The 14,377-nt window shown below is 30.9% G+C and overlaps 2 protein-coding genes and 1 long non-coding RNA gene across 3 annotated transcripts in view; 1 reads left to right on the top strand and 2 right to left on the bottom strand.

Annotated features, from left to right (window-relative positions):
- Positions 1-7,434, bottom strand: part of LOC107446140 (2',3'-cyclic-nucleotide 3'-phosphodiesterase-like) — a 25,681-nt gene extending 18,247 nt beyond the window's left edge. The window contains exon 1 of the mRNA XM_016060708.3: positions 6,823-7,434. The gene's annotated coding sequence lies outside the window, so the exon portion shown is untranslated. The remainder of the gene's footprint in view (positions 1-6,822) is intronic.
- On the top strand, positions 1,827-6,305 carry LOC139426700 (uncharacterized). The gene is made up of 3 exons (XR_011637925.1): positions 1,827-3,467; positions 5,201-5,553; positions 6,170-6,305. It is a non-coding gene; the product is annotated as an uncharacterized lncRNA (long non-coding RNA).
- A 2,771-nt stretch (positions 7,435-10,205) lies between the features above and the next one.
- The window catches only part of LOC107446144 (2',3'-cyclic-nucleotide 3'-phosphodiesterase), an 11,233-nt gene continuing 7,061 nt past the window's right edge, over positions 10,206-14,377 (bottom strand). The window contains exons 4-6 of the mRNA XM_043050827.1: positions 13,546-13,750; positions 12,318-12,418; positions 10,206-10,821 (exon numbers count right to left, since the gene is read on the bottom strand). Of these exons, the coding sequence (XP_042906761.1) occupies positions 10,312-10,821; positions 12,318-12,418; positions 13,546-13,750 (816 nt within the window). The 3' untranslated portion in view covers positions 10,206-10,311. The remainder of the gene's footprint in view (positions 10,822-12,317; positions 12,419-13,545; positions 13,751-14,377) is intronic.

Genomic DNA, 14,377 nt, shown 5'->3' with positions numbered 1-14,377 from the left:
TTTTTTTTTTTTAATGGAGCCAGTGAAAAAAAAAAGTGCCAAACCAACTGCAAAATTTATCCTGCTAGGCTTGAAAGGGTAGCAGTCATGGTGAGTGATGTTAGGCCACGCAGATAGCAGTTGGAAGGCAAAAAATATTTTATTAACTTCACATAGTATATTTAAGACATTTTCTAGCAAAGGCGGAGCTCAAAATCGCACTCAACTGTGTGCTGAAGTTTTTATCTTAGGGAAAGTAGCAAAGGAATTTCCCTCTATTTTGTTATATTTGAGGGGAAAAGGGAAGTGGTAAGGATTACTATTGGTTTATGAAAGAAATCTAACGTTTCCCACACAGAGCATAGGGAGATATGTCCTGCTCTTAATTAAATGCTTAGTTGAGCCAAAAATAGATTTAAGAACAGGATGTGGCTTTTAAAAGTGTGAGAAAGAATTTGGAATAGAATAATTAATTAGTAATAAAGTAGGAGTCGTTTTATAGCAAAGAAACTAACGTAAAAAGATTAATAGAAGCTTTTTATGTTATATATATATATATATAGTTTCTTATTTTTAAATCACGTATAAATACTAAAATCGATGTTTGATATCACAACCGCATAAGCGAGTCACGACATTGGATTTTAAACTCGCGTAAATACGAATCCACATTTGATTTTAAAAACTCTAAATACAAATCGCGATACTGTATTTTTAAATCCCGTAAATAAGAATCGCAATGTATGATATTTAAATTGCGTGAATAAGAATCACGACGCGCAACTTTTAAAGTTCCGCAGTGGACTGATCGTTAAGACACGGTTCCCAGCAGATCACCGAAGTCAAGCATCACTGGCTGTGGTCAGTGTGCGGGTGGGTGACCACTTGGATCAGTCTGCGTAGGGATCGAGAGTGTGCGGTATTGGTCCTCGTTAAACTGTGCTACCGTAAAGTGCTCGACTTCGTGTGCCGGTCGTTGGGCTACCGAAGCGGGGGTGCCATCCCCTCTGCAGAGGATCAAAATTGTGATGGCACGTGTTCGGATCATCCTCAGGGATGTTTCCCAGACCGTCGCAAGTAGCCCATTGTGCAGCTCTAGTGCGACGTAAATGAACTACAACAACAGCAACTTTTAAATACGAAAATCGATAAGAAATACGATTTTAATACGAAAATCGATGTTTTATATTAAAATCGCGTGAATAAGAATCGAGATATAAGTAGATTCTGGACTTGGGATTCCTAAAAGGCTGTTTATATTGTTTTTGTCGTTACACATAGTTTTCATCCGGGCATCTGTGTTTGACACCCCCCCCCCTTTCCAATCGCTCATAGGGGTTAGTGTATGTTTGTAGTTACTATCATGCCAAGGACTAGACATAATTTTCGCCAATGTGGGTTGTTGCTGTTGTTACTTTACGTCGCACTAGAGCTGCACAATGGGCTATTGGCAACGGTCTGGGAAACATCCCGGAGGATGATCCGAAGACATGCCATCACAATTTTGATCCTCTGTGGAAGGGATGGCACCCCCGCTTCGGTAGCCCGACGACCTGCGCGCGAAGTCTAACACTTTACGGTAGCACAGTTTAACGAGGACCAATACCGCACACCCTCGGTCCCTACGCAGACTGATCCAAGTGGTCACCCACCAAGTGGCACATTGACCGTAGCCAGTGATGCTTGACTTCGGTGATCTGCTGGGAACCGTGTCTTAACGATCAGTCCACTGCGGGACTAATAGATAAAGAAATCTATTATTTAAAAAATAGAAACGACCAATTAGGCTATTGGAGATTCAAGCAGTCTTGCTCGAAGCGTGTAACGTTAGAAAATGAAGTTTTAAAAGCACGTGTCCGGCAACACAATCACGAGTTCGCTGAGGGGGTAATTGCCAAGAAGGCATTTGATGTTGTTGTTAATTTACGTCGCACTAGAGCTGCACAATGGGCTATTGGCGACGGTCTGGGAAACATCCCGGAGGATGATCCGAAGACATGCCATCACAATTTTGATCCTCTGCGGTGGGGAAGAAGGCATTTGAAGAAAGTCCCGCAGTGGACTGATCGTTAAGACACGGTTCCCAGCAGATCACCGAAGTCAAGCATCACTGGCTACGGTCAATGTGCGGGTGGGTGACCACTGGAATACGTCTGCGTATGGACCGATGGTGTGCGGTATTGGTCCTCGTTAAACTGTTCTACCCAGGGATGAGATTGACTAAAAGGCAAAAAAGCTGAACTTCCAAGCGAGTAAATCTTACGTGTGTGCAATCGTTTAATAATGAATTCCGGACAATTTAAGATAATAAATAACTATGTGATGATATAAAATTGTGTACTAATTTATTAATATATGAATGATTACATCGATACTTAACATTTAGAAAAAAGTAAAATTACCAATTCAAAAAATAAAGTTGGAAATTATATTTTCTTCAGTTCACACAAAGGAGACAATTATTACTTGAAAATCTGCCTAGTTTAGCACATTAAACTACTGAGAATATACATTTACGTTCCCTTTCTTTAAATAAATACTATTACGTGATTTATAGCGATCTTGGATTCTAAAATCGCGTGAATATGATTTGCGATAATGGATTTTGAAATCGCGTAAATATGGAACTCGATATTAGATTTCAAAAATCCAAATCATGCTGTGTAACTTTTAGATCGCTTAAATACGAATCACGATGCATAATTTTTAAACATCATATAAATACGAAAATCAATGTTTGATACTACAACCGCAGAAATGAATCACAACATTGAATTGAATTTATAAAAAATTGAATTTAAACATTGAATTTATAAAAAATTTACAAGATTAATTGAGTGGGCAAATAAATATTTTCACCACATATCAACCTTTTCTTTTTTTACACACGCCATTTTTTTTTCAACGTAGAAGAAGGGACGTCTGAATTACGAAAATACGAGCAATCTGGCGGGCGGGTAAAAATGCGAAAAATCTTATAAGATATTTTCTGCACATAAATGTAGGGTTGGAAACTATGTAGTTTAAATTTTCTGTTTAGATTTGAAAAACAGAAATAAATATAATTATTTTATTTCAAGGACTGAATTTTTTAGAAAAATCTCAATATTTATTGAAAAAAAAAAGTGAAACTTTTAGAAAATTGGTGTTTTTGATTAAAAAAAAAAAATGCTGAAATTCTAGAGATTAAAGTGAAAAAGGCGGAAATCCGCTAAAAAGCGGAAAAATCTCATCCCTGTCTACCGTAAAGTGCTCGACTTCGCGAGCAGGTCTTCGGGCTACCAAAGCAGAGGAGTCATCCCATCTGCAGAGGATCAAAATTGTGATGGTATGTCTTCGGATCATCTTTTGGGATGTTTCTCAGACCGTCGCCAATAGCCCATTGTGCAGCTCTAGTGCGACGTAAATTAAAGAAAAAAAAGATTTGAAGAAAACTTAAAAAAGAGAGTTGTCGCAGTAGGGACAACGCCTATCCCAAAAATTTACAAGTGAGTATCAACTTTATTAATATAGTATAATGTGAAATTTTTTAACTCTGGCTCGAACTGAAAATAATAATAAGTCACCGATGATCGCATTTCTAATGCACGATCAATTGCCTTAACTAATCAAGCAATAAGCCGCCAAAGCTCCTGCTATGGGAGCAAATTTTTTATTTTATATAATAATTCTTTATTTTTATTTTGTAAATAATAAAATGAAAATACTTTTTGTAAATAAAAAGATATATCAAGGAGTTAATTGAATTTTAGCTAAAGGGTTAATATTTTGAGAAAGAATAAAAAAAAAATTAAGAAAAGATTGCTAAATCATAATTCACACCTTTAAAAGCTATGACAGAATTAGTTCAGGAGTATAAAAAAATGTGCTAATTTAAATAACATTAAATGGTAGTTTAAATACATTATAATAAATTTTAATATATCATAACGTATGAGAAAACTTTCATTTAACTATGTTAGATTGTATAATTTTTAGTCTATTGGAATACTATGGATTACACACTTTTATCCTTTAAAATGAAGAGAAAAGTTTTAACAAAGAAAAACATTAAATAAAAGTGTTCCTTTAATTTATGAATTTTTTGGTTTTGAAGACTTAATTCATTTTAAGTACTATAAACAATTTGATATGTAAGATTTAGTGTGGCTTAAGAATATATAATCCTATGTGCATAAATTTGATTATAAGCTATAAGCACAGATTCATTATATGGGCAATTCCATGTGTGTTGGACGTAAAAAAATGAACACAAAATTTGTTAGAAAAGCTCTCTTTTAAAATAAAGTTAAATTAAAAATCATCTAAATTTTGTATTAATTATTTAGTACATCATAACCTATCAAAAAATAATTTGTTTTATAAAAACTAATAATGACGAAGTTCAAATTAAGCTGTTAGTGGTCAGACATAAATCATAAAAAATGAGTACTCATTTACAAATTACCAAAACGCTGTGAATTCTTTTGTATTTCAAATATAAACTTGACTGAATTTTGAAACTAACATTTGAATAAAGAATTATAGACAGTTCTGAACTTGTAAAATATGATAATATTTGTTTGAATTTTTTTACTTTGGTGTTGGAAGTAAATTCTTCAAGTTGGATATAAGTTTAAGTTAATGATAACAATTATAAATACTGAAAATTACTTTAATTTTTATTTTTAATAACTACAAACAATATTTTTCCATTAAATTTCTTTTTAACATTTAAATTGTCCTCTATTACCTGTTGGAATACAGACGTGCAACAGAAAAATCAATGCAAGCGTCAAAAAATTTAAAATTGAGATTTTTTTGGCATTTTTGTATGATAAGCTACTTATTGCAAAATATTTTTTTCAAAACTAAATTTCGTTTTATCAGTTTCTTGAAATTATATTTTAGTGTTCCTAGCATTAGCTATAGAAAGAAAATAATTTTTAACCCATTTTTCTCGAAACTGACTGTGAGAAACTTGTGTTGTTTTTTTCAATTGCATGGCAGATTAGGAGGATCAATATCTTTTATATAATTTTTCATCTTGTAAAACTTAGTTGAAAATCACTAATTTTAATTTTAACAATGAGTGTATATTAACAACAATGTAAATACAACTTATATTTAAGCACTATTTCCTTAAATCTAATCATTTCATAGATGCAGTATTTAAAATTATTGAAGATGTGTGCATAATTGAGAATAAACATTTTTTATAAAATGTTATAATTTTTTCTAGGTATTTTGTATAGCTCAGAATTTGCAGTTACTGCGTTCATCTCTTAAACAATGGATGGATGAGACATTTAAAATCGTACCCCGGTTGCTTTAACAACTGTACACTATCCATTCATGGTTTATGGCTGAAATCTTTCTTCTTGTCTACTGCCTGCAAGGCAAGAAACTTATAAGAGTGTTTCAAGTCATAAAATGTGTAGCTATTAATGCAGAACTTGCATTCAACCTAACAATGCGCATTTTGGACTCTTAAATTGTAGCAATGCGAGCCCTGGAAGATTATCCGAAGAAGAGCACCCTAAAACTTCGGTGAAAGGCTGCTTCTTCCACTTTGGAGAAAGTATATGGAGAAAGGTAAATAGAATAATTTACAAAATTGAATTTCATGAACGGATTTTTTTTCTATATGTATATAAAGTTGAAAGATTAAAGAAATAGACTATTATTTATCACAAGATTCAATCTCAAAAGATTTTTATTTAGCTTCAGTACCACACATTTAAACTGCAATGCATAAATTGTTACATTCAAAACACTATTTTAAAAATATGTACAGCACATTCCATAAAAAATGTGTCTTATTTAGATAGGATAGGATTATTTTATAGGACTATTTTTTCAATACTTATGGTATATTAAAACCACACCACTCTGGTGCAGAGGGCTGATGATGATCAGAAGATTTGCAAATCAATGTAAGACTGTTGAAATATAAATATTTTATCTCAATATTATCATCTCAAAGTTTATCCTTTGTATAAATATCAAGGTAAAAAGTTGGGAAATGCTGGAAAAAGTATTTTAAAGCTAAAAATCAAGAAAAAGTTCTGGAACAAGTAGTAAGATCAATTTTTACTATGCAATACAGAGTCAGTTTACCATTACAAATCTATGGTTCTCGTATCAGTGTTTAAAAATACTCAAAATACTGCCATAAATTGCGATGCATCTTGTTTTTGTATTTTTTCAGAAACATTTGGAAGCATTTCAATAGTGGAAATGAATAAACAACTAATCATGTGGAAGGATGGCATTCCAAATTAAATCAAAGGACACAAACCCACCACCTAGATATTTTCACCATTATTGATTTACTGAAAAAAATCCAGGAGGAAAATGGCAGTAAAATGAACATACTACGTAATAACTTTGTAACAACACTAAAAGGTGTTGATAGTTTAATATGTCTTAAAAATTTAATGATTAATAATCTTTGAAAGAAATAAAGAATGAAGATGTAAAAGAAATGAAATTCTTTTCTACATATATTTCGTTCTAATATAATTCGAGTATATCTTAAACTATTGTTGATTAGATGACATAATTTAAAGTTTTTTACATTAAAAATGCAGTAATTACATCTATATATAGTATATAATTAAAACAAACGTATGACAGGTTCATAAACTTTGAAACAATAGAGTCCTAAAACAATATCTATGACATGCTGTTTAGGCTATACAATCGTATGAATAAAATAATTGAATTAGTGATTAATAAATAATTTGTATTAGTGATTAATGTGAATAAAATAATTGGTATTAATGCATGAGTAATGAATAAAATAATTGGTATAAATGTATGAGTAATTAATAAAATAATTGGTATAATGTGAATAATTACTATTAATAATGCCTTGTTTCAAGGGTCTTTAAAACGAGAAGAAATTTTTATTAATGATTTGGTGGGTGACCACCAAAGAAAGTGTGTCAATAATTTTGAAATATGAAGTTCAAGGCTGAGTAGGAAAGCTGTATTCTTCCAAAATTCAGATAACTTATCAAATCAGCTTCAAAAATATGTCAATAAATTATTTAACACTTAAAAAGCTATTAAGATTATAAAATAATATGTAAAACAAGTCAAATTCATTACTTAAATAAACAAAACAAAACTGAAGGTTGTGTGATCGCGTTGCCACATTTCTAAAACAAAATGTTTGTATAACAGAACAAGTCTTGGGAATTTAAGGAAACACTCATACTGGAAGCGCACGCAGTTCTGTTTTGAGCAGTAATCAGTAATGGAGCATTCTCACTGCTGCTATAGAATCGTGTGTGAAGCAAGATTCTCAAGCAATTCGTCTCACATATAAAGTTTCCAAACATTCGCACGCCCGTCTAATTCGCCGCATGTCACCTGAATGTTTTTTTAAGATAGATTAATTTCTAGGAACAAGAATCCTTAGAAACTGCATATAAGACGAACTTGTCGGGGCGGAGTTATCGACTATGCCAACCATCATCTATCAAAAGGTACCATGTGATTGAATTAAGTTAGCACGTCTTATGTTATATGTAACGGTTACATTACATATAATATATATGTAATGTTATATGTATTAATGTTATATGTGTTATAATGTATGTTATATGTAGCGGGCATCCGACTTCTTCATCGAATAATGTTTGCCCTTGGGTGACTAAGACTTTTGGCTTTAGGCTAGGGAGAGAATGGAGTACGGGGGAAGTCCCCTGAGTCAATGAATGGGACCAAAGGCATGGAGTACGTCTTATATACCAGTGAATTGATGTTTAATTTTCGTAGTGGTAGTTATGCCACAGACTGCATGCACAAGTTGCAGTAATTTTCAAAGACTTTATATGATGATAATAGAATAAATATTTTCTGACAAATGGTGGCTAATAATTAAGAAACTCTTTACATTATATTAGCCACCATAAAAATAATTTATACACACTTTTAATATATTCAATATTGAGTGACTCATTAAACTAATAATTACTTAATTATTTAAAAAACTTCATCATTCCAAATTAATAATTAATTTAACTATTATTTAAAAGGGTTATCGGGTGTATTTTGTTTAAAACTTAGCAACTTGTAAGAGTATTCAACAAAACATTAATAAGATTAATATTATTGGTCATACCGAATTTATTAAGATATTTTAAGAATAAAGCATACAAACATAATTTAATAAATTCATATTACAAATGTAAATTAGTGAATGACCTTTAATAAATTTTCAATAAAATTTGTTACTTAATTCATTATTTCTTTAATAAAATGATTTAAAAATTTTTTAAATAATTTTGAAATGTAAATACAATGAGTATTGAAGTAGTATCGAAACTAAACAGTTTTGTAAGAAGTAAATAATTATATGGTCCCTACACTCATGATATTTAACAAATCTGAGGCAATTGAATTTTTTTAAATTTTATTTCAATTGTTTTGAAAGCAAATCATTAAGAGATGAATTAAAGTTTTTAGGAATAACAAATCTGAATAACCTAAGTTTTTTGTTGCATTTAAATAGTAAAAGCTTCTCCCTTCATACTTTTTTAAAATCTTGCCTCTAAATATTATTGAGTTTTTTCATAAAACAAATTAAGAGTAATGAAAATTTTAGAAGTAATAATACAATAATAAAATGGCTAAAGTAAAAAAAAGTCATCAACTGCAGTAAAAGTTCACAAATATTACATGCAATTATAGAGCAGTTCCTTAAGTAAAAATTCTTGCGATTAGAAATCTCTTTATAATTCTTATCTTTATTTAATTCAGTGAATAAAAGGGAGATAGAAATTCAGAGGAGATGAAGCTTTGCGATTTATTACTGTAATGGGGACCCACATGAAAATACGCAATAGGTGAATGAAATCAAGTTCATTATGGTACTGATCTATAAATATAAGAGCACGAGAAGACCATTAACTTGTCAGTGACGAAGACAATGGCGCTTCACCAACTATGAAATTAACAGAAGAAATAATTTCTTTTTGTCATTAGGGAAAAAAATATTCGACAATGTTTAGTTGGTCTCTGTGGTTAGCAGAAATTCGAGAGTTTATACTTCCCACCAAATTCAACTCAGTATACGCACATGCAAGTATTTAAACAAGTAAAATGATTAGCGATTTCATGGGCTACAGACTAACGATATGCCAAAATGGATTGTGCTGAATGAATTGTGAAAAAGTAGAATAATGTGAAAAACTACAACTTTTGTATAATTCGTGAGAAAATCAACACAGTACAGGAAAAATATTTCATTTTGGAATATTGAAAATTAAGCACTTTTTATTAAGGGCTTTCAAAAAATTAAAATAAGCACCATTAAAAACGCTACGCACTCTATTCTTACAATTTTACATTCTAACTCACAATACAACCATAGATTTTCCTATCATGTTATTGATACAAAATCTTAGAAAGTAATCTTTTTTTTTTGCAAACAAAATGCGAAAATGCAATGAAATTAATTTTATGAGGAAAATCTTATTTAAATTTAATATTTTTACTTACATAATATGGTATTTTTTCGATTTTAAGAATATTTTTAAGGGCATTAAACTTTGAAATGTATCTAATAATTGAAGCAGTCAATTTTGAAAGGTGTGAGTGACATTTTTACGAAAATAAGCTTTTTGTGTTGGTTTTGGAATATCAATCACCGATTATCAAATACCACATAATTTCCTAGACTGCCTAAAGAAAAGAATCCAACAATTTGGAAGCATTAAAACAATCTTACTACTAGTGACACAGTCTTTTTTTTTTAAACTGCAGATGTGCAACATACCTCCTTTTACCCCATTAATTTTTCACTCCCTAATTTCTTCAGCAATCAAAGAGGTTTTAATATTTTCAATCAGACCTCTTTCAATGATAATCACTTAAATATTGAAATAATATTACAAGAGTTTATTTCATTATTGACGAAGATTCAAACATATTAAGTGTGGTGGTTGTAGGTCAATTTTAATATCAGTCAGATTTTAATATTTCCAGTCATGCTTCTTTCGATAGTGTTTTTTTTTCCATCACTTAAATATTAATCTGAGGCACCTTATGCATGAACTTTAACTTCATTATTGACAAAGATTCAAACCTATATATTACGTGTGGTCATATGGTACACCATGTATAAGTGTATTTAACACATAATTGTTTAAAATAACTTTACTTTTCGCTACATTGCCAGAAAATGAATCAACCCACTATTTATCTCAATGAAATTCACTCAAACAAAAACACCCTTAATTAAAAATATTTTATTTATATATTTATGAACAATGAGAGAGGTAATATTTACAAATGCATTTATGTACAGGAATGACAATTTTTCTCGAACACCACATAATTCTAATCGGGGTAGAATCCGGTAAATATTGCATTCATCAATATTTTTTGTGGAGCTTTGATTAATAAAGCATCTTCTGTTAGTTTGCAGAATTTTGTGGTTCCATCATCTATGTAGACATCTTGGTGTATGATGCCATTTGTGTCAGTTACAAACTGCAAAGACTCTTTAAAATCTTTTCTTAGTTTATGAAGATTAAAAACGTTGAAATTTCTCTGAGCTATGTGCATAAAACTACTCATGGCAATATTGATTTCCTCTCCTTCCAACCAATCGTTTTCTGTGATTCTTCCTAGTTCGTAGATTTCTTTGTTGTCAAATTCCACTGTCTTTCCATGTTGTGATATGTTACCCGGCATTTGGTCCAATGATTCATCGTCGTCTTCGTTTAGATCATATAGAATGAGAGATTTCATATCTCTGTTTAGATGAACTATTCCAATGATATCAGATGTGGTCACCAAATACCCAACAATTGTGATGATAAAACATTTCCCATATGAGAGTTGGATCTATAACAGGAAATTTAAGGATATAGTTTATAAACTGTTCCAGTTATTTATTTTTATTATTACACAACAATGACTTAAAAAACGGTGTAAATATAATTTTCTTATCCTGACTTCAAATAATGGTCATATACAGGGGTGCCGGGATGTTAGGTCGCTGTGACCATCCAAACATTTTTACTGTTCAGCAAATAACAGTAAAAATGTTTGGCCATTCGGCATATTTACGAAAATTCCTTTTCTCTTGTTTAACTTAGAAAACAAATGAAATTATGAACAATGCATCTTACTTTGTTTAAATTTCAATTGCCTATTTGGCTATTCAATTGCCTATTTGCGCGTTAAATCTGTCGAGTCGCAAGATCCTCCATGTTCCCATAACAAATACCTCTGGTTTGTACTGATCCAGGAGTTTCCTTGTCTTCTGGATTGGTTCAAAATTACAAGGCGTAAACCCAAGATTGGGCCGGCTGTTCAACGACGGTTATAAAATAAAATTTCAATTGTGAAATTAAATTTTTAAGCTCCAAAGATTGGCATTGAATACGCCTTTAATGTAGTTAAAATAAAATATAAAAAATATCAAGACATGAAAATCGGGGAATTAAATAAAACTGAGGAGAAAAGAATTAGAAGTTCGTTCGGAAGGAAGCGTGTCAGAATTTTTGGTGGATAGCAAGCAGGAAGCGGCGCTCTCTTGTGATTATAAAAGCTCAGTTCTTGACAACAGTCCAATGCCTTACCCATTATTCAATCGCAGGTTACTGACTAGAATAATTAAGTAGATGGGAAAAAATTAACATATTGTGAAAATATTAGCATCCAAATATTTTTTTTATTGAAGTTAATAAATTACATGCTTATTAATGATTGCATTAAATTGAAAATTTCATTCTGCAAAATGGGAACTTATCCCCACCTAAAAATATAAGTTTGCGAAGCCTCTGATCTCTTGAATGTATGATTTTGTTTGAATTTTTCTTACACTGAGGTAATATTTTTTCTTTTGTTTCATTGAACAGTTTTAAATGACCATATTTAAATAATAAATTAATAGAAGGTAGAGAAAAAAAATCGCATTTTTATCTTATAAAACCTTTTTAAGTTAAGAAAAGGACTAGTCTCTCGTTAAATGTGAGCAACAATTAAAGTTAATTGAAAAGGTTATTAAAATCTATTGAAGCTAATGCTGTTGTCATTTGAAGTTAACAGCTTCGTGAAAAACCTTTTTAATGGAATCGGCAGTAATTAAAGCGGTGCTTTTTTTTAATGTTTAAAAATAGAATTGCTAAAATTAAATTAAAAAAAGTTTTAGGATCTTAGCAGTGTTTATTTTATACATTAAAAATTAAAATGTCCGATATTAAAAATTAAAATGTCCGATATTTTTTAGGGGGAAATGTAATCAAACCCATTTAATTTTATGTGGGAAAATTTTTTAAAAAAGTTAATACATTCGATTCCAAATTCACATAGCAATAAGTAACAGAACTACTTACTAAATCTGACATATAATATTTTTTCATAGCAGCCTGATCTTTCGTATAACCAGCCAAGCAGCTGAGCATCTGCCTCGGGTGGAAATAATTTGTGATATCATCTGTTTAAATAAAAAAAAAGAGCGTATAATAAAATTTGATTGAACTTATTAAAATATCGGTAATAAATATGATTATTTATTGCGTTTTTATTTTGAAAAATGTTCTTACGATTTAACTTCAATTAAACACAAATTATTTATATATTTTTATTATTTTTTTTGCCACAGCTTCTTGATAATTTTTTTTTCTTCTAATTTTTCTTGCTTAATATTGGCCAGAAAATTCCCTTAGTTTTATTTTCCCTTTCAGTGACGTTAATAGTTCGAACAATTTATTATTTCTTATCAAATTGGCATTATTTAAATCATCTGATTTTATTTTAATTAATACCTGCGATTTATGCTTTTATTTATAATTATAATTTCCTTTTTTATTAAATATAAATTTTGTTAAACTTTCTATTTTTTAAATTATTTTCTTTTTAAATTAGTATTGCCCAATTAAGCTTTATTGCTGATGTCTTTCAAATAATTAATTTTTTAGCTATTACTAATATATTGGGTTTTGATTGTTTATTGTGTTTTTATTTTGAAAAATGTTGATTAAATACGATTTAGCTTCAATTAAACACAGGTTATTTATATATTTCAATTATTTTTTTGCAACAACTGCTTATTTATCGATTTTTCTTTTCTTTCTAATTTTTGTAGTTTATTATTGTCCAGAAAAGTCCCTTAGTTTTAATCCCTTTCAGTCAAGTTAATAGTTTTGACTATTTATTATTTCTAAGCACAGTTGGCATTATTTAAATCACTTTATTTGTCTTTTTTTTTGGAGAATTAATACTTTTGAGAGTTATGCTTTTATTTATGATTCCAATTTACATTTTTATTAAATAGAAATTTTGTTGAATTTTCTTTATAAAAAAATCCTGGAAATTTTATGGAAATCTACCTAGAAAAGTCAGGGGGAAAATTTATTCTATTTGAGTAAAAAAAAAAGTGAGAGAACGGCACTTGAGATTCGCTTAGATTGAAATTAGCTGACTTTTCATCACATTCCAAAATTTATGAATTCAGATGAATGGCGGTTTACATGAGTTTTTCTTGTTGGCAACAATGATTAATCTTAAATATGATTTTTTTTCTTAAATAATAGATACACGTTTAAAGTTTTAAAAGCATACCTGAAGCTAAATGTTTCAGAACAGCCTCACAATAAGACAGTGTCTCTAAAATCTGCGACGTAATGCATCGAAGACATTCCGAGTCTTGGGGGGAAATAAACCATCCTGTGTACATCGGTGGAACATCTTCCCAATTTTTCAAAGCAGTACTTAAGTATTTACTACCTAAGCCGCCGTTGCGTTGCTTCTCTGCTTCATCAAGAACCTAGATATATAGATATGGAATATATATATATATACACCGAAGAGCCATTACATTATGACCGCCCTGCTAATAACATGTAGGATCACCTTTAGCCCTCAAAACTGCTAGCACCTGCCGTGGCATTGATTCCACAAGGTGCTGTTAGGTAGTCTGAGGTTTCTCGTACCAAGCGCTCACCAACTGGTCCTGCAACCTGGGGTAGCGTGGCAGCACGAATTTAGTTTTCCAAGTAGGACCACAAATGCTCTCTTGGATTAAGGTCAGGTGAATTTAGTGGCCAAGACATGACTTGAAAGTTACTGGAATTTTCCTCGAACCAATCCATGAAGATTCGACCCTTATGACATGGTGCATTATCCTGTTGGTAAACACCATCCCATACAGGAAAAACTGTTGCCATGAATGGGTGAACCTGGTTTGCAACTATGCTCAAGTAGCTTACAGACGTTAGGGATTGTTCTGTGAGGATTATGGGTCCTAATGTGCCCCATGAAAATAATATTTCCTGGGCGAGAAAGCATGAAAACCTGGGCGAGCCCATTGTTATAGATGGAGGGTGGTCATAATGCAATGGCTCTTCGGTGTGTATGTATATATATATGTATATCTTTATATATATATGTATAT

Source organism: Parasteatoda tepidariorum, chromosome 10 (assembly GCF_043381705.1).
Source record: "Parasteatoda tepidariorum isolate YZ-2023 chromosome 10, CAS_Ptep_4.0, whole genome shotgun sequence".
Lineage (NCBI taxonomy): Eukaryota > Metazoa > Arthropoda > Arachnida > Araneae > Theridiidae > Parasteatoda > Parasteatoda tepidariorum.
Note: the sequence above shows the minus strand (reverse complement) of the source record. Positions and strands in the feature narration are given on the sequence as shown.